At 58.0% G+C, this 26319-nt stretch overlaps 3 protein-coding genes across 8 annotated transcripts in view; 1 reads left to right on the top strand and 2 right to left on the bottom strand.

The window, feature by feature from the left end:
- On the bottom strand, positions 894–15974 carry TADA2B (transcriptional adaptor 2B). Its single transcript, XM_018049773.1, has 2 exons — positions 15643–15974; positions 894–4476 (listed from the first exon to the last, which is right to left on the bottom strand). Exons 1-2 carry the CDS (start codon positions 15910–15912, stop codon positions 3463–3465), a joined length of 1284 nt encoding a protein of 427 aa, XP_017905262.1. The 5' UTR covers positions 15913–15974; the 3' UTR covers positions 894–3462.
- CCDC96 (coiled-coil domain containing 96) lies at positions 16474–19491 on the top strand. Its single transcript, XM_013964822.2, has one exon. The coding sequence runs from the start codon at positions 16635–16637 to the stop codon at positions 18282–18284; it is 1650 nt and encodes a 549-aa protein (XP_013820276.2). The 5' UTR covers positions 16474–16634; the 3' UTR covers positions 18285–19491.
- TBC1D14 (TBC1 domain family member 14) overlaps positions 23148–26319 on the bottom strand; it is a 118725-nt gene continuing 115553 nt past the window's right edge. For all 6 annotated transcript variants that reach the window (XM_018049767.1, XM_018049768.1, XM_018049769.1 and 3 more), the window contains one exon: positions 23148–25649. In XM_018049767.1, the coding sequence (XP_017905256.1) occupies positions 25584–25649 (66 nt within the window). In that variant the 3' untranslated portion in view covers positions 23148–25583. The remainder of the gene's footprint in view (positions 25650–26319) is intronic.

Here is a 26319-nt window from a genome sequence, read left to right as displayed (position 1 = left end):
TTTACCCTTTTTAAGTTGCTTTAAATTGTTTGGTCAAAACCATAGCCCAGGGATTTCCCTGGTGGCCCAGTGGTTAAGAATCCACCTCCCAATGAAGGGGACTTGGGTTTGATCCCTAGTTGAGGAATTAAGATCCCACATGCCACAGGGCAGCTAAGCCGCAACTAGAGAACCTGTGCTCTGCAAGGAAACATCCCGTGTGCTGCAGCTACGACCTGAGGCGGCCCAATAAATGAGTGTTAAAAATATATAACTAAAGGTGGTAGAGTTCCCTGAGGAAACCACGCCAGGAGTCACGCCCGCCTTTACACCACGGCTGTGGGCACGTGGTTTTGCCTCTCTGGATACATCTGTACGCTGAGCGTAATTGTTGCGCTAGTTTCTGTGAGTGTCCCCTCCCATCCTTTTTCAGCTGGAGCTGCACCTGCTAAAAGGTGCTCAACCCAGAGATGGTCTGGCTTAAATGTGAACATTTTCCCGTTTCACTCATCCACAGTCACACCAACAGGAAAACATTAACTGTGTCCACGCTGCCACCGCAGTTAGAGGCCCGTGGGCTGCACTCAGGCCTGGTTCTCGGGTCTTCTCCAACTGCGGCCTGGATCCGCTGCTCCGTGCAGGTGATGGAGCCGGCGCTGTCTACTCACCACAGGCTTCCGCAGCCTGGCTCCACGGAAGGTCTGGGTGTTTCATTCCTTTCTGGGAAGGAGCGCTGGCCTGAAGGGCTTTTCTGCTTAACAAGAGATCTATTTGAACTCAACAGTTTGGGGGGAAAACAGGCACAAAGTCCAAGAGCCACACTAAGACATGTCACAAGCTGTTCCCCATCCTGATTCTGAGACTGGAAAGCTGTGGCTCCAGGGGCGGGTAGTAAAAAGCAATCGGTGACAATGTTTGGTTCTCAACCTGTTTAATGTGTAAAAGGGGGAAAAAAGGCGGTAGGCAGAGTTTCGGTCTGAATACATTCTTGGAATGCTGGCCATCCAGAGTATCATTCTGAACAGCTGATTATCTTCTGTGACTTGAGAGAGTTTCAGTTTTGAAAAGACCTAATTCCATGGGATCATGGTGACTCATTTATCGTAAGAATTAAATACAGAAATTTAAAGGCTCCGAGCAAACAGCAGGGGTGGGACTAATGCAACAGTAATAGCTGGAGTTGATGGGGCAGGAGGCAACCAATCATAAAATTACTTTTCCCTTGTAACAAAGGGTTCACACTTTTAACATAAATTATACATTCATTATGGTGTTTAAAAACAGTCAAGCCTAAATAAATTCTTCATACCGTCGAGAAGAGACACACACACTGACAACCTGCTTAAGCACAGAACTTCTCATTTGACAGCTCTTGGCCAGGGCCACGCACATTTTACAGGGAGATTTTGCTTCTTAAGCTTAGTGAAAGTCTGGCAATCGTTTTGTATAAAAATAAGACAAATTTAAAACCTCACCAAACTAGGAATCTGATGTAGAAAATCGGTTACACCGGAGCAGCTTAAGCCCGCAGTTCTCAGACTTCAGCACGCATCCCAGTGACCTGCAAGGCCCCACCCCACGTGTCCGAGGCCTGGGGGGGGGCCCAAGTCCCTGAAGGGCCACCCGGTTCCCCCGGGGACGCTGCACTGCTGCTCCAGGAACCCTGGCTGAGAACCCTGGAAGGGCATAGCACCGTCTCCGCGCTCTCGGCAGCCATGGTTACCCTCGGGAGTGACACCACCGCCCGCTGCTTTACGGTCAGAGAGAGAGGTCCCAGGCTTGCAGTCAGGTCGCGGGGAATGCTACTCTGCCAGCACGCGATGCAGTTTACAACTAAAGCCACGGACGTGTTTGAGCGTCAGGCACTCAGTTGCGTCCGACTCTTTGCGACTCCGTGGACGGTGGCCCGCCAAGGCTCCTCTGTTCGTGGAGGTTCTCCAAGGCAAGAATACTGGAATGGGTTGCCATTCCCTTCTCCAGGAGATCTTCCCAACCGAGGGATTGAACCCAGGTCTCCTGCATTGTAGCTGGGTTCTTTACCATCTGAGTCACCAGGGAAGCCCCCAGTATACTTGAAGTGTGTACTTAATGCTGGAAATTCACCCTAGGGGACAGACAGGATGTGAAAGGAAAAGGCACCATAACTACGCTGTCCTTGGAAATAAGGTTTTTTTGTTTTTTTTTCTTTTCTCTCTCAAATACCTTCACTTTAATGTAACTTCAAGCCCAAGCATTCTGGGAGGTAAACAGTCTGGTAGCTACGGGGGATGAGAGGCAGGATGTGCCCCAGGACGACTGGAGGAGCACTGGGGTCTGGCCACTCCACTGACTCGACAGCAGGGCCTGGGACAGGAGAGCCCCGGGCAGCTGGAAGACACACGACTCCTCAGGTTCCTGCGCAAAGGCACTGTGCCCATCACGAAAGGGCACCCCTGAGAGCTTCTCTGAACCGGGCTGGGCAGAGCCATGCCGGAGTCTGGCTCAAGACTCTGAGCCACTTCTTCCCAGAGAAGCAGTGCCCAGGCCTCCAGGCCACCAGGGTCCCTCTTGCCTAGCCCAGCGCCTGAGACCACACAAGACAAGACACATGGCTGGTCTCAGAGAAAGAGGGGCTTGCAACTGCGGTGAGAACCCTGGAAGGAGCTAACCCAAAACCCAGAACTCAACTCTCGGTGAACTTCATTTAAAATGAGTTCTTCCAAGTAAAACACAAGGCTGAGTTCTAAGCCCAGCAAGAAGCACCCCCAGGGGAGGAGGCCCTGCGTTCTGCCAGTCTGCACTGAGCCCCGCGTCCCCCTGGCCCCCCCTCCCCCCCGCCCCCCGCAGACACCACGGTGAGTTCCCTCAAAGTGCTATCGCCAGCCATCGTGGGTAAGCTCAGTTTGGCCAAACCGTTCAACACCAGATTCCTCTCGGCGATTCCCTACGGATGCCCATCCCGCCCTTCCCTAGCCTCTTCTGCCTGGCCCTGCGCCCTCCGCCTAAAGTGCCACCTGCCCGAGCGCAGCCGCAGCGGAGCTCAGGTCATGGGGGTGAGCCGGCAGCCGGCAGGGAAGGGCTCCTCTGCCCACCTCACAGTCCTATACCACTGGGAAGCAACAAAAAAAAAGGAAATTTCCCGATCTCATCGTCATATGCTCCACACTGAACATTTAAAGGCAAATCATCACCTTAAAGAACTACGTTTAGGGATTCAGTTAAAATACACACGGGTTTTGTCTTCCCCTTGATCCGACTGTTGCTATTGCTTCTTCAGAGGACAGTAAAAAGAATTGATACCCTAAAAAAAGGACTCGATTTGTTTAAAAAAAAGACCAACAATGCGGGTGGTGGGGCGGTGGGCGGAAAAGCGTTTCCTCTCCCCCTCCCGCCCACCCCCTTTCGTTTTGGCTCACAAAGCTTCTTTTTTCTCTTTGCTGTCGGTGTGGCTCTCGCGCGACCATCCGTCCGTCCGTCCGTCCCGGGCGCTCCGGACGGCGGGCTTCAGGAGGCGTCCCTGGATATCCACCCGCTCTCGGTGAGGAAGCTCAGGATCCTCTTCTTGAGGACTTTGTCCAGGTAGCTGGGCAGGCGGCTCTTGGAGGGGATGCCCTGGCGCTTCTGCAGGTGGTCCTTGATGATGATGGTCTTCACGGTCACGTAGCGCGCCGGGCTCAGGTTCAGCGAGCTGCACAGCACCTTCTCGCGGTCCGACAGGAGCTCGAAGCCTGGCAGGTGCTCGATGGCCGCGAACTCGCCGTCCCGGCCGTCCTCCTTGCCGCGCTTGGCGCCCCCTGCTGCCGCGGCAGCAGCCGCAGCCGCCTTGTTCTCCTTGCGCTTCTCGCGCTTGTGCCGGGCCGCCTCGTACTCCGCCGACTCTTCCATCTTGGTGATGCCGTTGCGCCGGTAGCGCTGCAGCTCGCGGATCTTCGCGCGCAGCATCTTCTCCTTGTGCATGTTCTCAAACAGGTCATCGAACTCCTTGCACGACATGAACTGGTAGAGCGGCCGCAGCTTGAGCCGCAGCTCCTTCTCCTCCTTGGTGACCTTGCGCCGCGCCGCGCGCTCCTTCTCCTTCTTGTCCTTGCCCAGGAAGGCGGGCACCAGGTTGTAGTCTCGCGCGATGTTCTTGCGCCGCTGCCGCTCACGGAGCTTGCGCACGTACATGTCCACGTGCGCGCGCTTCAGCTCGATCTCCACGTCGTCGTCGTCGTAGTTGACCGAGAGCCCGCTGATGAGCGTCTCGGCGTCCTGGTCGTACTCGATCTCGTAGTCATCCCGCAGCGGCATGTAGCCCAGCTGCTGCTGCTCGGCCACCGAGATGTCTAGGGGAGGCAAGGGCGTGGTGAGGCTGGGAGAGAGGGGGCCCCCGCTGGGGCAGGTGTGGTCGGTCACCCGGTTGGGGATGGTGTCGGGGATGCAGGCCTTCCCCAAGTTGCCGTGGATGTACATGCTTACGTAATGCTCCATCACTTCCTGGGGGGTCCGGGAAGCGCCGACGTGGGCTGCCATGTCCTCCTGCAGAGACAAGAAGCGTCAGAGGGTCAGGCGCAGGCCAGACGCAGAGTTCCCTGGGCGCCGCCACCCCGCGGGCGCTGTGCTGTCCGTCCCCCACGGCCACTCTAGTTGTGGGAGCTGGGGGGAGGACCTTTGGGGAATCCACGCCCCGAGAAAGTCAGGACCCAGATGGGTGACCGGCCTGGAGCTCAAAGCTGAAAGCCACATCCCAGACCCCAACTCTTCTGCTGGTTCTCTTAAGAGGACAAGCAGAGGCTCCCTGGGGCTCGGGCCGCCCTGCCCGCCAGCAATCAGGCCTGAGTGGGCAGCCAGAGCCCTGGGGTTGGGGCGGGGGGGTCCCCACTGGCTCCAGTGGCCTCTCCGCTCTTTGAACTAGAATAGATGCGGCCACGGGCCTCTCCACCAGGGAGGCAGCCGGCTCACTGCGCCGCCTGCGTCCCAGCGCACAGGGCTGGGCTCCGTCTCTGATGCCCCGGCCCTGGGCCGGTGTGTTCCTTTCCCGGGTGACGGTCAGATGACCCGAGAGTCAGGCCACCGCTTCTGCCGGCCCCTGGGGTCCAGCAAGCAGCTGGAGACCGGCCCGGGCTGCAGGCAGAGGTCACGCCTCCAGAAGGGACCCGCTCTGCGCGCACAGGGTTATTAATGGGAGGAAATTGTACAAGTCCCTCAATCTTTTCCTTCTGCCAAGAGGCCTCTTCCTTAAAGGGAACCGCTAAAGCCACTTGAGAAAGCAGCCGCCTGCAGTGTGCACTCGCTCCCTGCAGCCACTGCGCCTCGCCGGCCTCACTCCCCCGGCTCTGCCCTCCCGCCCAGAGACGCTCAGCGCCCCGCACCCCGCCCCCCCCACGGTCGGGATGGTCCCTGCACCCCCACAGGCCGAATGGGAGCCCAGGAAACCAGCCGGTGCCCTGGGGGGCTGACCCTGCCGACCACCGGGCACAGAGGGGAGGAAGGTGTCAAGAAGCCCCTCAGAGGGACCAGACCGGAGTCTGCCCTGCCAGCCCCTCCCCAGGGGGCGCCGCTCGGGGGAGGGGGGCATAGAAGGCCACATTGGGACCCACCCTGCCAGGCCACCTCTGTGCACCATGAGGGGCAGCGGGCATCAGAGCGGAGAGCAGACTGTCTGCTGGAGAAACTACAAGCTTCTTTCTTTAAAAACCTCTCTCAGCACCAAGTGTGCAGTTATCCTTTGCCAGGAAACGTTTTGTCCAAAAAAACAAAAGGGAGTCACAACCATCACTACCGTCACCATCTCCCAGGCTGGCCACTCCTGCCTTGGAGCCTGCAGTCCTCACAATAAAGGAACGGGGGGCGTTGGGGGGGCGGTAACGCTCTCCCCCCAGCCCAGCCCACCCCAGCCGGGCCCAGGGAGCCCCCGGGATACACGTCCTTCCAGAAGGAAAGGCTGTGCTCGCCAGGGAGCCGGGTGCCACCAGCCTGAGCTGAGCTGCCCACGCTGGGCGGGCGGCCAGGGCCTGGAAGCCGCGCCCTCAGCGTCTGACCCTCGCCAGTGCGGCGCGGCTCAGCGCCGGGGGCCCAGGCCTGGTCCAGTGCGGCCCTGCGGTAGAGCTCTGCCCTCCGAGAGGGCACTGCCCCCGCGCCCCTCGGATGCCCGGCAAGGGGGAGACTCACAGCCCGAGGGCGCAGCGGGAAGCTGGGCAGCGACGCGGCGCCTGAGTGAACCGAGGCAGCCCCGTGACCTGTGCGAGGGCCTCTCCATCAGTTCCCGCCCTGCAGACGGAGCAGGCAGGGGCGTGCAGCCACCCTCCCGCAAGGCTGCCGGGCCCCTGTGAGCCCCCCACGCGAGGCGGCTAGGGCACGTGGGAGACGGCGGCGGCCCGCTTGTGCTCCTCAGACACTCCCTCGGGGCCCGGGCCCCCAGCCCGGTGCCCAGGGCACGGAGCGGGTGGGTGGGGGTGCTGGGAGGGAGGCCCTCCACCGTCTGCTTTCTGAAGACTTGCTTTCCGCCGGCTGCAGGCACTGCCCGTTTTGAAAACAAAGGACGAGTCCCGAGCATGAGAGAAGCAGGAGGGGGCACCTGGGCCGCCCCCCACCACAGGTGCCCCGCACGCCCGCGCCAGCACTCCAGCGTGCCCCGGAGACACAGGAGGAAGTGTGCACCCGGGGCAGACCCTCAGGGGCGGTCTGTGCGGGTGTTACCAACTTCCTGCCTTGAGATGCAAGATGCTCACGTTCTGAGAGGGGTGCCGGGAAGGGAGGTGGAGGTTCTGTGCATTAGTTTTCCACTTTTTTCAGTAATACTAAACGGGATTTTTTTTTTTTTAAGTTAAATTCTGCCTCAATTCTCTGTTTAAACTGGTCTAACATTTTCATGAAAATTCAGTTCACTTTAGTCGCGCAGTCGTTTCCGACTCTTTGTGACCCCATGGACTGCAGCAGGCCAGGCTTCCCTGTCCTTCACCATCTCCCAGAGTTTGCTCAAACTCATGTCCATTGAGTCGGTGATGCCATCCAACCATCTCATCCTCTGTCCTCCCCTTCTCCTGCCTTCAATCTTTCCCAGCATCAGGGTCTTTCCCAGTGAGTTGGTTCTTCGCATCAGGTGGCCAAAGTGTTGGAGTTTCAGCTTCAGCATCAGTCCTTCCAATGAATATTCAGGACTGATTTCCTTTAGGACTGACTGGCTGGATCTCCTTGCATCATATAAAAACACAGCGTCCTTAAAAGGGACGACCTCTGTTCCGGGAGGCAGCCCCGCCCCCCGGCCGCGCGCAGGCGCGCTTCCTCGAGGTCCACAGGCCCGTGGCCCACTGCTCCGCGTCTTGCTCCGCAAACGTCCACACTCCTGGGGCCTCCTTTGTGGAGCCGGGCGGTCTCCAGACACAGGCTGGGTTTCTCCAGCCCCGCCAGGCAAGGGGCCGGACGGCCGTGGGCCCTGCGCGGACACCTCAGTGACCCAGCTCCTCTTCAATTAACATAAGGGGTTTCCGGCTCCAGAGGGACCCGGGCAGTGGCTGTTTATGAAGCCACAAAGCAGCGGGGCTGGCGCCCTGTCACCAGGTCCCCAGGACCCCGCATCACCACCTTGGCAGCTGCCTAGGGGGAGGCCGCTACTCGGGGAGATGCTGGCCAGCCACTGCTGAGAATCGACCCTGGGGACCGCCGCGTCAGCTCGGCGCCAGTGAAGAAGGCCCGGGAACGTCCACAGGAGCCTGACTTCCACGGGCTCTGAGACTGAGGGCCGTGATGGAAGGGGACAGCCAGGCTCTGACCCTAGGAGTCCACAGAGGACACACAGGTTCCCGGAAGCCGTGACGGACACACCCCAACGATGAGGGTTCATGCTGGCCGCTGGCCTGGCATCCAGCTCCTCTCATCTCGCGCGTCTCCAGTCCCCATGTGTCAGTGGGTCACACCAGGGAGGGACGGTCCCATCTGTGCCTTACAGCGGCCCGTGATGGCAGGGGGCAGGGTGGGCGGAGGGGAGGTCCTGTCCCTCCCGCGTTCAAGGTCCAGGTTTTTTTGCTTCACCCAGATGGGTAGATGGACAGACAGACAGGCCCGCTGGGAGAGCAAGGAGCAGCCGAAGTGAGTTTCGGGGAAAGAGACTTGAAGGGAAAGTTCAAGTACAACTGAAACAGAACAAGGCACCCAGCTGTAGCCTAAAGGTAGCCCCTTTCCCACTCCAGCTTGCAGTAACACCCCGGGAAGCAGCCCAAAGTCTGGAGGTTTGTTTTCTTATACACGAACTTAAAAAAAAAGACTCCCATTTCTAGAACAAGGTGAGGAGAGTTCGATATGCTGCTTCCCGGAGTCCTTTGAAAAATAAAACGCATCTCTGAGATGCTGAACTGGGCGCATGAGGTCACCAAAGGGAAAAGATGGAGGCCAGTCCCACCGCGGGCTGGCCAGCTCCTGGTGGGGCTGCCGCGGGGTCTCTCCCTTCGGGCTGAGGCCACCCCCACCCTATGACCCGGCCTCTGCCAACAAATGCCACCTGCCCTCTCTGGGCACAGCCTGGGGCTGGGCCTCGGGCCTGCTACAGGCCCCACCCCTTCACTGCTGAGGGACCTGGACGCGTCAGGGACTAACTTCTCTGCGCTTCGGTCTCCGGGTCTGGATTACAGGGGTGCTACTGACTGTCACAGGACGGTCCAGTGCTGGGCACGGCTTGGCCCGTGGACGCTGGCTTCGTTATTCCTACTACGAAGCTGTTAGCATCGCTTCCAGGGCCTGTGTCCACCCAGGTCACCTCCTCCAGGAAGGCATCCGTGATGCCCAGAGTGAGACTCGCATCCTGGCTCAATTACTCACTGCTGTGAGGCGTGTGTCGCCTCCGCTCCTGCTTATGATCTCTAATCACTCCTCTGAAGTGTTCTGTCGGGATAAAACACATCATCGTGAGCAACCACAGGTAACGTGTATGGGTTCCCCCTCATCTCATCCTCCGCGCAACGTCCCCCGCCTCCCACATCGGGAGGACCACCTCGGGCGCGGCCACCCCAGGAACACAGGCCAGCTCTCGCCCACCCTGGCACCGAGGGTGCAGCCCACCCACAGGCAGGGCGGTGCCAGCGCTCCCCTTTCCGGACAGGGATGCAGCCGTGGCACCCTCTCTGACCCCTGGGACACGTGGGGGACACCGCAGACCCACTTCTTGCCAGTGCAGAGCATCCAGTCCCCTGTCTCTGCGCAAACGGGGGCCTTTATCAGGATGACTCTCTCAATCGCGTCGCAGGGCACCCTTCCCAAGCAGGTCGGTGGGCGGGGCTGCTCTGGAGCACCCTGAAGGGTGCACGTCCTTTTTTGACCAGCTTCGTGTCTGCCTGGGGGGCAGAGGCCACGAGGCTGGCTTTGTTCCCGAGGCTCCAGGGCCAGGCGCGCTACATTCCCTCAGGGAGATGTGGCTCCCGCTTCCTTCTTTCAAGGAAGATGCCTCAAGGGGACAGAAGCAACCAGAGGGCCCACCGCATGGGCAGCTGGGGTAGAGACCCCGGGGGCCAGCCAGGACACTGCAGGGCCTCGGGGGGTGGCAGAGGGAGCCACCTGCGGGGCCAGGAGCGCGGGGTCCAAGGCCAAGGAGGGGGCGGTGGGCCCGAAGGACTGAGTGAAGTCAGAGCCGCAGGCCTAGGAAAGCGCTCCAGGCCGGCCGTCCCGCCCCATGGACCCAACCTGGGCTCTGGACTCGGACCTGGGCCTGCAGCCCCACCGGCCTCCAGTACGCGCGCGCCCTCCCCACAGCGAGGACTCCAGCCCAGCACACCCACACAGGGCCCTGGATGTGGCCATTTCCCTCTCCAGCCCGGCCGGTCACCTTTTACAGTGAGGGGAATGGCCCGCCGGCCTCTCGAGGGCTGGGAGGACACCCCGGGCTGGCCGCCTGCATCTCCAGATGCTCCCCCTGCCCTCCAGCCCAACCCGCCCCCAGCATGCACCGCTGGCCGGGTCAAGGCCAGCTGCCACGAGAACTGACCTCAGCCCACCCTCCCAGGCCACTCCAGGTGCAGCCACCGCTCCCGTTTGATGGGTCTTTTTTTTTTTTTTTAAAGCTAGAAAGCTCCATAAGCCTCCCCTCTGTTCCAGGGTCCCCGTCCTCCTCCCTACTCAGAATTCACCAGCTCACACCTGTGAGTGCCCCTCAGGGGGACTAAAGCTTCTCAGGTCAAATCAGGCTATATTTGTGAGAGAGCTTTACGAAGCCCCGGGCCCCACTGCAAACACCGCATGGCGGGTCCTCCAGAAACACACAGGATTACCTCACAATCCAACAATTCCACCTCCTGGTGTTCACCCGAACTAACAAGGACTTCAGCGCTATCTGGACACCCGTGTTCACCGCAGAAGCATTCCCGACAGCGAGTGCCCATCCACAGACGACTGGATCAACAAAGTGTGGTCCGTCCACACCACGGACTATTTTATTACTCGACCTTAAACACAAAGGAGGTTCTGACGCCTGCTACAACACTGGCCAACCCGGGGCACATTATCCTAAGAAACAAGGCAGGCACAAGAATACAGACATTATGCGAACCCACTGAGGTGAGGTCCCTAGAACAGGTAAGCCCACAGCGACTGCAAGCGGAACAGCAGCTAAGAGAGGCTGCGGGAGACGGAAACAGGGTTAGTGTGTGACGAGCAAGACTTTCTGTCCACCACGAGAGTTCCGGCCAGTGGTGACAGCTGCCCGGCAGCACTGACGTGCTTCGTGCCACTGAGCTGGACACTGACAAATGGTTAAAATGGCAAACTTTACATCGTCAGTCAGTTCAGCCACTCAGTCGTGTCTGCCTCTCTGCGACCCCATGGACTGCAGCCTCCTTGTCCACCACCCACTCTCAGAGCTTGCTCAAATTCATGTCCATTGAGTCGGTGATGCCATCCACCCATCTCCTCCTCTGTCATCCCATTCTCCTCCTGCCTTCAGTCTTTCCTAGCATCAGGGTCTTTTCCAATGAGTCGGCTCTTCGAATCAGGTGGCCAAAGTATTGGAGCTTCAGCATCAGTCCTTCCAATGAATATTCAAGCCTCATTTCCTTTAGGATTGACTGGTTTGATCTCCTTGCAGTCCACTGTATGTCTAATGTATTCATAAAGTATACATGGATACATGCATCTAATGTATACACAAAGTATACACTGTGTATCATAAGACATAAATATTAGGATATATACTTTATGTATACACTAGATACATGTATCCACATACTTTATATATACATTATGTATACATAATATATACTTCACCACAATAAAAATATACACTTTCTTTTGAATAGTAAAAGTTTTACAAGCCGCAAGCCTTACTCTAGCTGCATCAGTGCTTCTTAAAGTAGGGTCCCTGGCACAGCAGCAGCAGCCCGTGACCCTGTTGGAACTGCAGACTCCCACACCACCCCGGACCTGACTTCAGAAGGGTGGGGTGGCGGGGGTGAACGACAGGATTTGTGCCTAAGGAGCCTCCAGGGTTTCCTCACTCACTCTGAAAGTCTAAGACCCACTGCTCAGGGGCTTCCTTTCCCTGGAACTCCCGTGGACTCCATGCTCCCTCTGCAGAGCCAAGGGTTCAACCCCAAGCCAGGGAACTAGGGTCCCACAGAGCCCGCCCCCCACCCCCAAACAATAAACGCCCTGCTCTGTATAACCCTCTGAACTCTAGCTGGTTTCTCCACCCAAGCTCTTCCCTGCCCCTCCTTGATGGCGATTAAGACCCCCACTCTCAGGAGGCTCACAGGATGGACCTATCCATTTCCCACCAACACACAGAAGGGCTCCACCATGCTGAGGAAGACAGCCATGCTGAGAACCCACTGCGTCAGAGGCCCTGGACACTCTGTAACCTGCTGTGTCCAGACCTCACCCGGGGATGCTCTGCGTGTAGCATGGGGTCCAACACAAAGTGGGTCCTCAGCGAGTGCCAGATGATGAAGGCACACAGCGCGTCCACATCACCCAGCCTGCCGGGCCCCACTGTCCTCTACAAAAGGAGAAGCCCTTGTTCATGACGTTCCGCCTGCCTCCGGTAATCAGCCTGAATGTAACGTTCACAGCACAAGGCCTCGCAGAGTCCACAGAGCACTCCACGTCCGTTTTCAACGTGAAATCGAGCTTCGGGGCCAGCGTGAACCCCACCTGCCCCTGGAGTCCTCCTGACCACGGGAGGTAGGGGGTGCCCACGCCTCCTTCAAACTGGTCAATGCTCCAGCAACCGACCAACAAATGTGCGGCGCTGTGGGAAAGTGCAGCTGGCATTCACATCTGTGCTTGCGTCCCCCCAGGATCCGTGTCTTCCAATCCTGAATCTGCACAGTGCCCACCACACAACCAGCTGCCCGGGGTGGGGGGCTCAAAACCCATGGTGTTGGGACACGGTGAACCCCGCCCACCCTAAGCCCTGCTCTTGTCTCCCGTCATGAGTGTCAGCCCCTCACCCCCGTCCTCTCTGCTGCTCATCCCCAAACCCTCCTGGCCTTGTGGCCGGCACCCCTCAGCTGGGCCCGGACCCTGGGACAGACTGTGAGCAAATGGTCCAAACTTCAGCAGGGCCTGTCCCCACGGAATCCCCACGACCCCGTGCCCACGAGTACCACCAGAGAAATCCCAACGGTCTCACCTGCCTCTCCATCACTGTCCCCACACCCACACCCACCCGTGGGACCTGGTCCCTGTCCCCTAGCCCCGGCCCCCACATTCACCCCCCACCTAGTCAAGACCCGGCTCCAGCCAGGGGCGTGCAGCCCCCCAGTCACAGCAGACGCTGCTGCCGTACCAGGAGGTTAAGCCTGGGCTCTGCACCAGGGCCTTCCATTCTCGGGGTTGCCGCTCTTCAACCAAGAACCAGCCCACAGCCTGCTGAGAGGAGCATGCAGACATGCTTGCAACGCGCCTCCCCCAGAGCCCACACCTGCTGACGGCGGCCTGTGTGGGGCACGCGGCTCAGGGCTGGCGCCTGGACACAGCCTGCAGCTCAGCACCGCAGAGAAGCCTCTGAGGCAGCACAGCGACGCTCAGGGCAAAGGCGCCCCAGAGCAGAGAGGGAGAGACGGGGGAGCCGCACCTCGGCCTGGTCTGTGGACCTCCGACCCCAGACCGCAACGCCTGCTGAGCAGGGAGAAGGCCCCGGCTTTGTCTCGGGAACAGCTGCGCCTGCTGCTGCCCCGATTCAGAGCCTTTCAGCACGCTCTCCAGATGGTTCGTGTGCAAGTTTAAGCAGCACTGCTTTCAGAGCAGCCTCCCTCCCGGCCTCCCTCCGCATACTCTAATACGTCTTTTAGTCCCGGGCTTGCTTTTGGAGTATTTTCCGCAGAGCTGCTGGGAGGCAGTGCTGACGGGGGTGCTCGGAGCACAGACTCGGACACCAAACGATTCCGTCCAAACCTGCGGCACAGACCTGCGCTGGGAGGCTCTCACAAGGGACCACGCGAGTTCAGCACAGTGCCTGGCACCCAGCGAGCCTCTCGGTCCACGCCAGCTATTTTTAGCGGCGACTGCAGAGATAGGAGCTGCAAGAATAAAGCGGGGAAGGGAAGTCTCTCTGAAGCACTGATATGGAAGCAGAAAGACCAGACACAAACCATGATTGGGGCGGTGGGGGGGAGTGCCCTCAACAGAAGAAATAACAAATGATCAAAAGGATCCTGGGGTAGGTAGACGCTGAAAGACCCCGCAGGCCCTCAAGTTTCATCTCCATAGAACTGGAAGCTGCTGCAGGCTGACGGGACATGACCTGTCCTCAGACACAGCTCCAATCCTGCTGCCTGGAATGGGCTGCAGGGCCTGGGGACCAAGCAGAGAGGCTAGTCCGGAGGCTCCAGGAGTGGTCAGGCAAGAGATGGACATCAGCCTGCACTGAGGCTGTGAGAGGAGGCTAGCTTCTGGAGGATTCTGAAGACAGAGCTGCCGCTAAACTGGACCCTGAAGAAGATCCCGAGAATGGTACTCCATCTGCAGCCCAAGGAGCGGAAGGATCAAGGTGTGAGATCCGGGTCAAGGAGTCCAGGAGATACGCACAGGGACAGGAGGGATGGGTTTGCGACCGGAGGCTGGACCTCAGGACCAGCCTGCCACGACCCTGTAACGCCCGTGAAGCCAGGCTGGAGCCTTTCTTTCCGGACTCCTTCGCAGGATGAGCACGGAGCAGCGGCTCCATACACGTCCACGGGCAGCACTTCAGGACAGTGAGGAGGGCCCCGAGCGTGGCCTCCGTGATGCGGGCACTCAGCTGAGAACCCGAAGCAGGGTCTCTAAGGAGCTGGGAGAGGCTCGAGATTCCAGGGCTGCAGAATGGGCACGGGTCCCCGAAGACTGGCTCGCTTGACCAACAGAATAAAGCTAACTAAATACAGGCAGGGCAGGTCTGGGGATGCGGGGAAAAGTGCAGAACGTCTCCACCACCAAGCCCAGGAAAAGCGGCCGCCGGTCGGGCCCCAGCGTCCGTGGGCTCAACCCCACTCCGCCATTTTAGGCAAGGGACAGAGTATGGGATGATTCTGGTGGCCTGGGAGGATTCTGGAACAATCCCCCGTGGATGACGAGGGACGGCTGTGCTGCTGGAGAGTGGTTCGAGGAGCTGGGGGACCAGCATGTGGAAGGGTCCGGAAAGATGAGGGAGTGGGCTCCCGTCTCTCCCCCCACACTCCTCACAACGCCTGGAGGTGGCCGCACATCCCTGGTGGTTATGGGCCAAAAGCCAGCCAGACCTTCTCCTCCTAACACGGACGAGAGCCTCTTGCAGAGCGCGAAGAGCACTCCTCAGAAACCACCTGGAGAAGAGCCACCATGTGTCTCTCTCTCGAGAGCCTGATGTGAATGAGTCCAGTCCAGCTCTGTGTTCTCTCCGATAAACGTCCCCAAAGAAACCTCTTGAGAGAAAGGCAGTGAAGTTGCTCAGTCGTGCCTGACTCTTTGCGACCCCATGGACTGTAGCCCGCCAGGCTCCCCTGTCCACGGGGATTCTCCAGGCATGAACGCTGGAGTGAGTTGCCATTTCCCTTCTCCAGGGGACCTTCCCCATCCAGGGATCGAACCCCGGGGTCTACTGCAGGCAGACTCCTTACCAACTGAGCCCCCAGTGGAGAGACCTAAATGCAAAAGGTCAGGTGTGGCCCGGTCCACGCGCTCCATGGCAGAACCCACTCAGGGGCACACGAAGCCCAGGGTGTCACGGGGACGCGAGGGTCAACAAGTGCCCAGCAGGGGACACAAGGCCACAAAGTGAGTGGTGGTGGCGGTGAGGACGGCAGGGAGGACCAGGAGCGCCTGCCTGCAGGGCGGAGGGCGTGGAGAGGAGCTCCTCTGGCCTTCAGCAGGCTGTCCTCCAGGCGAAACCCACTCCTTCCTGGGGTACCCTACTGCTGTCAAGTCTCAGAGCCGCCTGTGTCCCCCCGACTCCCTTCCCGGGAGTCCGGCCTCGCCCAAGGGGTGTACGCGGCAGACACCAGCAGAGGTCAGCCCAAAAGGCTGGGAAAACGGCCCTGGGGTGGGGGTTGAGGGGCAGCCAGCCGTGGCCCGATTCCCCCCCACCTCCCCGCCCCGCTCCGCTACTTCCTGCTGTGTGACCTTGGGCGGCTGGCTCACCCTCTCTGTGTGCCTGGCCCTGCCCGGGGAGGCGGGCGCGGGCCTCCCCCGCTCCACCGCCCATCGCCACCCCCTGCGCCCTCGAGGCGCCCGCACCCCCGCAGGTGCGCCCGGGGCCCTGCGGCTCACCCAGTTCCCGAAGCCGAACTGCTCGATGGCATCCAGCAGCAGCTGCTCCTCGCGGCTGGTCCAGCCGCCCTCGGCCTCGGGCCCCCAGAGCGTGAAGCGCCCGCCGTCCACCAGCTGGTAGCCGTGGTAGCGGCGGTGGTGGCCGATCTCCGCGCCGGCGGAGAAGCACTCGGGGCACAGCTCGATGTCCTGGCACTCGGTGCAGCGGAAGCGCAGCGGGCTCACCTCGGCCAGGCAGTACACGCAGTACTTCTTGCCGAGCTCCGCCATCTTCCGCCACCGGGGCCCCGCCGCCCCGCGCTCCAGCGAAACCGCCGCGGCCGCCGCCGCCGCGGCCGCCCCGCCCCAGGCGCCCGCTGCAGCCGGCCTGCCGGGCCGCGCGTCCCGCCTCAGCGCGCAGGCGCCCTCGGGCCGGCCCGGCCGCGCACCGCGCAGGCGCCGCCGCGCGGAGGGGGGTGGGAGTGGGGGAGCCTGGCCCGCCGCTCTGCGCCTGCGCACCCCTACATCCAGTGCTGGCCGCCTCGCCTCAGAGGCCCAGGCGCTCTGGCAAGCGGGCGGAAAAGGAAGCCGGGGCGGGACGCGTCCCGCCCCCTCTCGGTGCGAGCCCTACGCCCTCCGCCAATCAAAGCCGCCTCCCGTCGTCCGGGGCCGGCCACCCATTGGTCTGCTCTGGCCGGGAGGCGGGGAGGAGAAGGGGGCAGAGCCCCAGGCCCTGGAAAGTGGGCGGAAAAGGAAGCGCGGAGGGACGCGCCCCGCCCCTTCTGGGTACGAGCCTACGCTCTCCGCCAATCAAAGCCGCCCCCAGTCGTTCGGGAGCAGCCTCCCATTGATCTGCTCTGGCGGGGAAGGCGGGGAGGAGAAAGGACGGGGCGTGGGACAGAGGTCCAGCCAATCGCCGGGCCCCTCCGCGCGCGCCCCTGGTTGCCCCTGGAAACCAAACATCCAGCAGCTCCCCGCTGGAGGGTCTGCGACGCGGACCCGGAGGGAGGGAGATGGACGACCACACTGGGGACCCAGAGACGGAAGATGGAGAGGTGGAGAGCCTGGTCTCGCGGCTGTCCGGGGTCAAGGCCAGCTCCGTCCCCCAGTCCCCGGTGGAACCCGCGGAGCCGGAGCCGGTGACGAAGACCGTAGAGGCTTCGGAGGAAGGCGCCGCCGCGCCGAAGCCGGCCAAATCCCAGGAAGGGCTGGCGGTCACCGAAGCTGCTGGCGAGGAGGGGCCCGGAGAGCTTGAGAGCCCAGCCGAGGCCCAGGAGGAAGCCGAGCCAGGGGAGCCGCGGGAGGCCGGGCCTGGGGAGCCAGCCGAGCCGGAGCCCGAGGAACCCGAGGGGGAGGGAGTGGAGGAGGAAGGCGAAGAAGAGGAGGTGGTGGCGGCGGCGGAGCCCGGGAGGAAGGAAGTCCCGTCGCAGATCTCCCTGCAGCAGACCGCGGCCGGTAAGGAAGAGGCCGCGGCAGCCCGGGGCGCTGAGCGGGAAGGCCAGGTAGAGGAGGAGGAAGAGAGCGAGGCGAGCGAGGAGGGGCTGGAGGCTCGGTTCCCCCAGAAAGACGAGGACAAGCTGAGAAACCTGGACGAGGGGCTTGGGCTCGAGCCTTACGACTGGAGCGAGGAGGTGCAGAAGAAGCAGGAGCAGCAGCTGCGCGCCGAGCTTCTGGAGCAGTACCGCGCCCTGGTGGTGGAGCGCGGCCGCTACCAACGCTACAACATCTACCTGCAGCACAAGATCTTCGAGGCGCTGCGCAAGAAGAAGGGTGTGGAGGCCGCCGCCGAGGCGCCTGGAGGCGACAGGGGCGCGGAGCCCGAGGCCCCCGAGAAAGAGCAGGCCTACCTCCGCCATCTGGCCGTCCTGGAGGACCTGCGGAAGCAGGAGGCCGACGACCTGCGCTGGTATCACCACGAGCTGGACCAGCTGAAGCTGCAGTGCCAAGAGAAGGTCTCCCGGGTGGACAAGGAGTGGCGGCGCTTCCAGGCGCTCAAGAAGCAGGTGGTGATGCAGGCCATGGGCAGCTGCCGGATGAGGGGCGGCCGCCAGGTCGCTCTGCGAGAGGTGGAGCAGATCCAGGCGCTGGAGGATAAGAAGGAGAAGGAGATGAGCGCAGTGAGGCTAGAGAACGTGCAGCTGAAGCAGAGCCTGGTGCATTTTGAAACCAGGATGAGGACCCAGGAGGACCTGACCGAGGGCCTGCTCCTGATAGACTTTGAACAGCTCAAGATCGAGAACCAGACCTTCAACGAGAAGGTCGAGGAGCGGAATGAGGAGCTCCTGAAACTGCGAGGCAAGGTGACCAACAACGTGCAGATAATAACTCACGTGAAGGAAAAGTTACACTTTGTGGACATAGAAAACATGTGTAAAAAGGCAGACCTCGTGGAGATTGAGGCTCGGGTGGCCCGGAAGAGGGACATCTTGACCAAGACTAAGCAAGCCCGAGATGGCCTGCGGCTTGACAACATCAGGCTGAATCAGAAGTGTGGGCTTCTGGGCAAGGAGTCCCTCCTCCGGGACATGGAAGAGAAGGTGGACAGGACGGAGGTGCTCAACCAGCGCCTGGTGAGCCTGAAGCACCACCACGCCGGGCTCGTTCTGTCCTGCAGAGGCGTGAAGCAGAAGATCAGGGAGGCCAAGGCCTTTCTGCCCTCCTGACTCAACTGATGGGCGACTTCGGTCTCAGCAAACTCCACCCTTCACTAACTCCTCTTCTCCCTTTGTTGCCACTCTTAAAAGGCCCCTGATGATTGGGATGAAAGTGTGTTTTGTATTCTTAATTTTTCAGCTTCCAGATTAATGCTGAGCACAGAATTGAGTTAAATATAGAGAAAATAGTAAAACAAGGACAGGGAAACAAACAGGGATGGCTTAATGTACTGACTTCTCATAAAAAGCTGTCACAGACCTTTTCTATCTGAGCAATTGTATAATTTCAGTGTCCTGACACTGAGGAGAACTGATCCTCCTCCATGTTCAAGAGGGTTCAACAAACGGGCAGGGTGCCCAGAAAATTCCTGTGCACTAAACCCATGAGTAAATCCTCTGAATGGATTGAACTGTGTGGTCCTGAATCGCTCGTTTCATTTCAAACCTCACCAATTCTCTTAAAACTGTTTTGCATGTAAACAGCGCTAGCTTCTGGGGTAATCAACACCCAGGAAGAGGAGGGATGAGAAACAGGGAGAAGAGCCTTGTCCAATGAAAGGAGGCTCAGTCTGTCTAACTGTGAATGTCTGTTTCTGGCTCAAGGACAGTCTTCAATGCTGATGAAACGTTTTCTTGGACCCACTAAAGAAATGCATTGATCCATACCCAAAGTGAAATTTTGTTTTCCAGTGAAGACAAAATGGTGACTGTACTGTGTCTTGCAGGTGCAAAACATACAGAGTGATGTGACTGCTGAGTGTCCATAAGCCTTTCGTTTTCAGCAAGATATTTTCAGACCTTAGACCGTCACTAAGCACGTGATTTTTTTTTACTGTGTCAAATATTAAGATGTCTATCGTTCCTGGAGTTAATGTAAGAAACACCTGACAGGTCTATCCCCTTAACCTGAAGACAGCGACGGCTGTTTTAAGGTTTCTTTGATGCTTTGGGAGTCAGGGGCTTTATTTCTTCTTAGTTTTAGCTTGAATTTTGAGATGTGCAGTTTTGGGATTAAAAGCATTCTTCCAGCCCTAAATTTAAGAAGTATCATAAGAAGGGTGATGTCTTCTTTGGTGCCAAATACCTTTAGAAAACCCCACTGTAGGCAGATGACTCGGTCGTGAGACTATCACAATAACTTTCGTCTTTTGATGACATTTTGTTTTCTAAAGTGCTTTCCCTTTAAAGCAAGTGAAGACTGATTAGAATTCCCTAACTTCCGCAGCATGAATACTCTAATATCGTAATCAAAGCACACAAATGTTAACAGTGAGGAGAGTAAGAAGCTTTGCCTTCCTGCTTCCCTTCTGTTTTTCCTCTACAATTTTTGTCTTCTCTCCATCCTATTCATCAAGACCAAAGTCAAATAGTGATTCCCTGGCAGACAGAACTTGGTTTTTCCTGTGCCTCAAACTGGGAACAGCAGTGGCTCACTCTTTTGTGGCTGGGGAGGTTCAAATTGGCAACAGGCTCGGTGCTTACAGCTTTAATCATGAGTCTCCTGCCTTTGGTTCACTAGAGAGAGAACAGATATTTTCAGCTGACTTTGAACCACTGGCAATTACCCAGGTGGATTTCCTCATCAGCCTTCAACCTGGTGACCAGTAGGTCTCTGGGCGGGGTGGTGGTGTGTGTGTGTGTGTGTCTGGGTCTGTGTCTGTGTATTCAGTTGTGTTTAAGCTGCAAAGTTACCGATGTCCTCTCAAATTATGTTACCTGTGCTGAAGATGTTCCAGTTGACTAGAAGGTAATCATCTTCTATTAATTATTTTATAACAAAGTTCTAATAACTCACAAGCTGTTGCAGACAGACCCACGTCCGAGGAAGAATGCAAGGGACCCAAAAATCATCATCCCCCTCCCTCAGCGCCTGACAGCTGTCTGCAGGCACAGCCCCACCCCGGCCTGTGACCCACCCACCCCTCTGTGACTGTACCCCAAGGAGACAAAGACCCTGGCAGGCAGACAGTGGGTTTATCATCCTCCCTGGTGACCAGCACAGTGTGCAGTAGAGTCGGGGTTCAATAAATTTGTTGGGTTAATAACATCCATGTTAGTCTCATTTGCTGAATATATTCATTACTTGAATTCCTATTACGTGTCAGACAAGTTCCATGCCGGATTCAAAAATGATTACAGGTAGTAATGAGGATGTCTCAATGAAGTAGAGCCAATGAGGACACGGACAGGGAGGCAGGCCCGTAGCTTTGGAAGGAGGACCCCAGAGCCCCACAGCTCCTCCCGCTTCCTCGAGGGGACAGTTACAGAGCAGTGCCCCAGTCCGGACTAGAAACCCCTAAAACTAAGATGATTCTTAAGAACACTAAAAGGCTATAAAGATTTTTTTTTCTTCTGTCAAAAAGTACAGGGCCTGAAAAATGGAGGCACAAGAAAATCTAAGTGAGATGTCCATGAAAGTAGCCTCTTGGTTTTCTGCTTTCAACATTTTATCCTAATTTGGAAGATAAAACACACAACCACTTGCTAATCTTTGGGTAGATGGCCAAGGCCTTTCCTTAAGGGTAGAATCTTTGATTCTCGAATTGTCTATGGCATCTTAAATTTCTTGCAAAATAACCAGTGCAGACTCCATTATCCTCTTTCAAATCCTGGCCACACCACTTCCTCCATCAGGCAGGTGGCTCGGCCTCTGTGTGCCTCGGTTTCCTCAGTACTGACTTCAGAGTTGTCATGAGGATGAAACATACTTTAGTAAAGACTTAGTGTAGTGCCTGGCACACAGTCCGCATGCAGCAGATTCTAAGTATTCTCCAGCTGTCTCGCCCACATCCCACTCAATAGCATCTGAGATTTGCCTTTGAGACTTTTCAAAGCTTTTAGTGTTCTCAGAAGAAACAGTTTCTTTCCACAACACTGGTTTAACATAGCATTTAATTGAATTATGTAAATACAATAACTACTACCATTGGCATAAAAAAACTTGAGAATGATAATCAGTGACTTAGGCTCAACTCATGGAAGTAGCTGTGTACGTGCCAGACAGCAGCCTACCAGGCAAGGGAGATTCAGGGTGAACTAGCCTTTTTCTTTTAAAGTGATCTGAGCTGGATGTGGCCGCTGTTACAGAGGGTTTTTTGTTTGTTGTCGGTATCGGTGGCAGGAGAGACGCAGGCACTACCTGGATAAAGCCCAAGGCATCTGAAAAGGAAACGCTTCTTCACCACTAAATGAAAACCATTTTGGGTGACAACAAGTGAAATTTTCTAGTTCCTCAGTGGAGATACATGCTCTTCTTTTCGTGCAAGTTCATCTGCAGTCACTATTTGGATTTTTACCACTAGTCAGGCGTGCAAGCTTGCTCAGTCGCTTCAGTCATCTCCGACTCTTTGTGACCCCATGGACTGCAGCCCGCCAGGCTCCTCTGTCCATGGGATTCTCCAGGCAAGAAGACTGGAGTGGGTTGCCACTTCCTTCTCCAGAAGATCTTCCTGACCCAGGGATCGAATCTGTGCCTCCTGCATTTCCAGCAGATTCTTTACTCGCTGAGCCACCTGGGAAGTGTGTCTTCTATAAAGAGAGTTCATCCACCCCCAATTCGTAGTTTGTTTTAAACTTTGAGATGGTCTTCGGGTGATGAAGCATGCAGAGGCTATGGATGAAAGGGACCCCAGGAGACTACTTCCACGGTGTCCCGTCTGAGGACCTGGCTCTGAGGCTTCCCTCTGCTGGCCATACCCCTCCTCTGGTCCTCCTGGTGACCCGAAGCTCACCACAAGGCCCGGCTGAGGGGCGCCCGCCTCCCCGCCCGGCTGGCACAGCACCTCCTTCCCGCTCTTGCCTTCTTGGCAGGCTGCACACTTCGGGGAATGGTTGTCTTTGAACTGTCAGCCCCCTAATTTCTCTTAGGAAAACACTCCCCAACTTCCACCCTTGCCACGGCTTGGGCATTGGTAGGGGATCACCCCTCAGGGCCAGCCGTCGGGCACGGCTCTGCCTCCTCAGAGCTGAGGTCAGGAGCCCCAGAGCAACATGTTCTCTGGGGAGCCGTGTTTCTGACCAAGGGCTGGGGTCTGAGTCCCCACTCTGCCACCACATGGCCAGAGGGGCCCATGCAGATCGCTTCTGAGCCATGCCTCCAACGACGGTGTGACAGAGCTGCTGCGGAGGTAAATGAGGTCATCCTGGCGACGGAGCCCCAGGCCTGGTGTGGGTGGAGCAGTGAGCGAAGCCCCAGCTGTGAGCCCTCGATAACTCTCCACCAGCCTCAGCCTGCAGGGGGTGGAGACCACAGGGCAGTGCCTGGGTCAGGTCGCCCGTGCACAGGGAAGGCGCTGTTTCTCAGCCCTGCAGGGCCCAGAAGCCAGGCACCGGAGACCGGAGGACCAGCACGCACACCGGCAACGTGAGAGTCCATCGCCCTGCCGGCTCCGGGACCTGGAGGACTGCTTCTCGCTCACCGACACCGCAGCGAGGCAGCACTGCTGGTCTCCGCCCCCGAGACGGGGAGAGACCACGGGTAGCCGCGGACACCCAGCAGGTTCCGGGTCAGGGGAAGAGCCGGGCAACTGGCCCGGAGAGCCTGACGCCCTGCTGGGATGGGGGCAGGTGCGGGTGGTAGGGGTGTGAGCAGGTGAGCGGGGCAGGTGCGTGGGCCGGGGGACCAGGGGCTAAAGCTGCAGGTGGTCAGGCTCGGGGGGCAGCAAGCCTGGGGCTCCCCTCGGCCTCGAAGGGGGAAAGCGCTAACTTTCCGATCCCCTGACCAAATCACCATAACCGAACCACCTCTTTTATTTAACTGAGACTAGTAAGTAAGTGCATTTGAAAATATTCAAATAGCACGATGCTCAAAGCCAAATTTTACCATACTTTGGGGTGAGAACTCTAACTTGAAACCAAACGGCAGTGAACGTAAGCAACAATTTTACATGACTTTTTATTTAATAAAACCACATATTTACAATTCAAAAAGCCCTAGTTTGATACACTTTACTAAATAAAATTAAAGGTTAACTGTACAAGCAATTAAAACATGATATGTAGCAAGTGTTACCAGTTTTCTATCAGCAAACTATTTAAAATAGTCAAAAACGGAGTAGTTAAAAAGTACCCTTCAAAGTGAACGTTGTTCCAGTGGGATTTCAGTGACTGGTGGGGACACGGCAACCGGCTCTGAGGTGCCAGCCGCAGAGGCCCCAACCCTGACACCTCACTTTCTGAAAATCAGTGGCACCGGAAGTGGAGAGGGCCGACTTCCCAAGGAGGGTGCGCTTCCAATTCTGTTTCCGGTTTTCCGAAACCAGAATGGCGAGCAGACAAGCGCAGCCCTTTGCGGTCCAGCAGCCCTCTGCCCTCTGTGGCAAGTGGCTGAGCGACCCTAGACTGGGACCTTGAACTTCCCAGACTCCGAGGTGGACACATCTAGCCAGCAGAGAGCTCGTGTGGTCCCTGAACAGGTCATGAAAACTCCCTCTGAACTACAGATCGGGAAGTGTTGCAGAATGGCCTGGAATCCTGCTTAAAAACTCAATGCATGTACGGTGCTATCTGAAGAGACACGTCCATCCATCTGACAGCCACATCGAGGGCTGGGGGCGCTGACGGCACGTCGAGGCGCACAAACGCATTCTCAGGAACTGCCCACGGCCCCGGGCGCGTCACTTTCTGTCACCACTTCAGGAACGTCTTTATGTACAGTAAGAAAATATATACATCTTTCACGAACAGAAAGCCTACGTCATGGGACGAGACCAGGTACCTCCGCGAGGAAGGGCATGACGGGGCCAGCAGCCCGCTTTCGGCCGGTTACACTCAGCCTCTCACGGAGTCCGGGAACGGCTGCCCTGGCGCTCGGTGGAGATGGAGGACCACCTCCAAGGGGTCAGGAGGGTCGGCGCTTCAAGGCCGAGGCAGAAAGTGGTGGGGGATGTCCTGCAAGCTCCCCGGGGAGTTCAGCAGGAACAGGAGGTGGGAAAGGACACGTGGGACAGAGCCGGGGTGGAGGACGTGAGGATGGCCAGCGGCTCAGCAGCTTGCTTTGTACCTGAAGTGTCATCGGCGGGCACGGCAGGTGGAGAAAAACCTATAAAACTAACACCGCGGTTAGGCTCCACCCTGAGAGCGGACGTATGGCTGAGAAGGGCGGCTGGGCGGCAAGTGCCCATGGGCCTGGCCTCCCGAGCGCCCCAGAGACCGGCGCGTGCACACATGGGAGCCATGTCCGTGCGGACGGGCCTGTCCTTTGGACTTCTTCACGCCGACGGTCTTCACGTCTCTGAATTCAGGTAAGCAAAGCTCTTAACGCAAAGTTCGCCAAATGAGTCAAGGAAAAGCTGGGACAAAAAGGTGGTGAATGAAGTGGGGGGGACGCTGAGAATTCCTGACAAGCTAACTGGGCTGCTGGACGCATGCTGCTCACGCCCCGGTGCCCACAGCCATCCTGTGAGTGGACTGTGTGAGGGGGGGTCACCACCCCAGGGACGGCGCCTGCCCTGCAGGGACAGGAGGAGCGCCCGCCCCACGCGGGCTGGCCCGGCCTCCCAGGAACTGGTGGGTGGCCAGGGGCAGGGCGTCTTGCCCCCCGCGCCTGGCTCAGAGAGGCAGGCTCTGCTCTAACGCCCGTCTCTACTGCTGCAGGGTCTGGGTGAGCCACCACTGCTGGACAAACGGGGGTGCGGTCTCTGGGACAGCGGGGCACCCCCCAGAACCTGAGCGTGCGCTGTCAGCCCCGGTGCTGGAATTTTGTCAAGGCAACGTGGTAAAAGGTCAGCCTGAAGGTCAGATCGCGTGTGTTCGGGGAGCCCACACACCAGCGGCTGTCCTCTGAGAGCCCGTCTTTCCATCCTGCTGTCTTTGGTAGGCAGGCTTCAAAAACATGACCTGCGGCTCTGGAAGGATTACCTCGGCAACTAAAATCAGCAGTCCCTTTTGGACTAAAATATGTAGATGTGAGCCAATGCCATCTCTGAGGTCTCCCAAATAACATTTCTCATGCACCTTGGCTAACGAAAAATTGTAATGTACTTTCTGGTAGTTGACATAAAAGCATTACAATTTAATTAAGTTTTGCTGAAATGAGGGGAGGGAATTGGCCGCTGCCCTATTTCTAAACCATGCAGAATATGCAGTGGTTGGCCATGGCCCTCATTCCACTGAGCTTAAGGCTTAGCCTTGGTTTAATTCTTTAAAAGTGTTTTTTCGTTTGTTGTGTTGTGTTTAAGGCCAACTCCAGCATTAGGGATCAAACGTGGAAACAGCCCCTGTCCTCCGGAGCTGCCAGGGCATCCGCCTGAAGCTACACAGGTGCCACGTGGAGCCTGCTTCCCAGCTGATCACGAGTCCACTGCCTCGTCAGTGCCGCAGAGATGGGCTTCCTTTCTCCATTTCCCTGCTGTCCTTCTGCAAGGCGGTCAGCACCTGGGAATCACAGGGAGACACCAGTGGGTGACTGGCAACACACAGACACAGGTCCTCACGGCCTCCCCAGCGGCCACTCCTCCCGTCCACCTTCCACATTCCTGCAGACTCATCTTTCTACCGTGGAATCCAGCTCATGCCCTCTCTGGGCTAGGACGTCAGCCCAGGGACTTCCCTCTGGGCACTAGCCGCCGATGTCAAGGCCAGGCTACTGGGCTCTGCCCCTTCCAGTCTGGCTGTAGCTGCCCGCGCTCCCCACCAGCGGGGCCAGGCCCCCCGCTCCGGAAGGCTCACGTGCCCTCACCCCTTCCCATGCTGCTGCCCCCTCTGCCTCGTCCCTCTCTCCTCACCAGGGAATGACCAATCCTTCTAAGGCCCAGGAGACACCAGCTCCCAGCCAGGCCTCCCCACGCGTCCCTAGGGCAATTTAGCTCCCTCCTCCTTGCTGCTCTGAGCTCTAAGTTAACACCTTTATTTTTAAAAGCATGACATTCCACTGTGATTGCTTAACAACAGCAGGGACAGGACGGGCCCATTTGCTGCAGCCATGCAGAACACCACCAGGCACCTCCCACAGAGGAACCGTGTAACCACACAACGTGGAAGGCAGGGAGCGGCAGACACTCACATGAGCGACCGCTAAAAGCCACACAGATCCACACTTACATGG

Source organism: Capra hircus, chromosome 6 (assembly GCF_001704415.2).
Source record: "Capra hircus breed San Clemente chromosome 6, ASM170441v1, whole genome shotgun sequence".
In the NCBI taxonomy this organism is placed as follows: Eukaryota; Metazoa; Chordata; class Mammalia; order Artiodactyla; family Bovidae; genus Capra; species Capra hircus.
This window is presented reverse-complemented; position numbering and strand designations above follow the sequence as displayed.

Coding starts and splice junctions, on each gene's coding strand:
- CCDC96 (XM_013964822.2), top strand. CDS start 16,635: ATGGACGACCACACTGGGGACCCAGAGACGGAAGATGGAGAGGTGGAG.
- TADA2B (XM_018049773.1), bottom strand. CDS start 15,912: ATGGCGGAGCTCGGCAAGAAGTACTGCGTGTACTGCCTGGCCGAGGTG. Junction 4,477..15,642: donor AGTTCGGCTTCGGGAACTGG/GTGAGCCGCAGG, acceptor TTGTCTCTGCAG/GAGGACATGGCAGCCCACGT.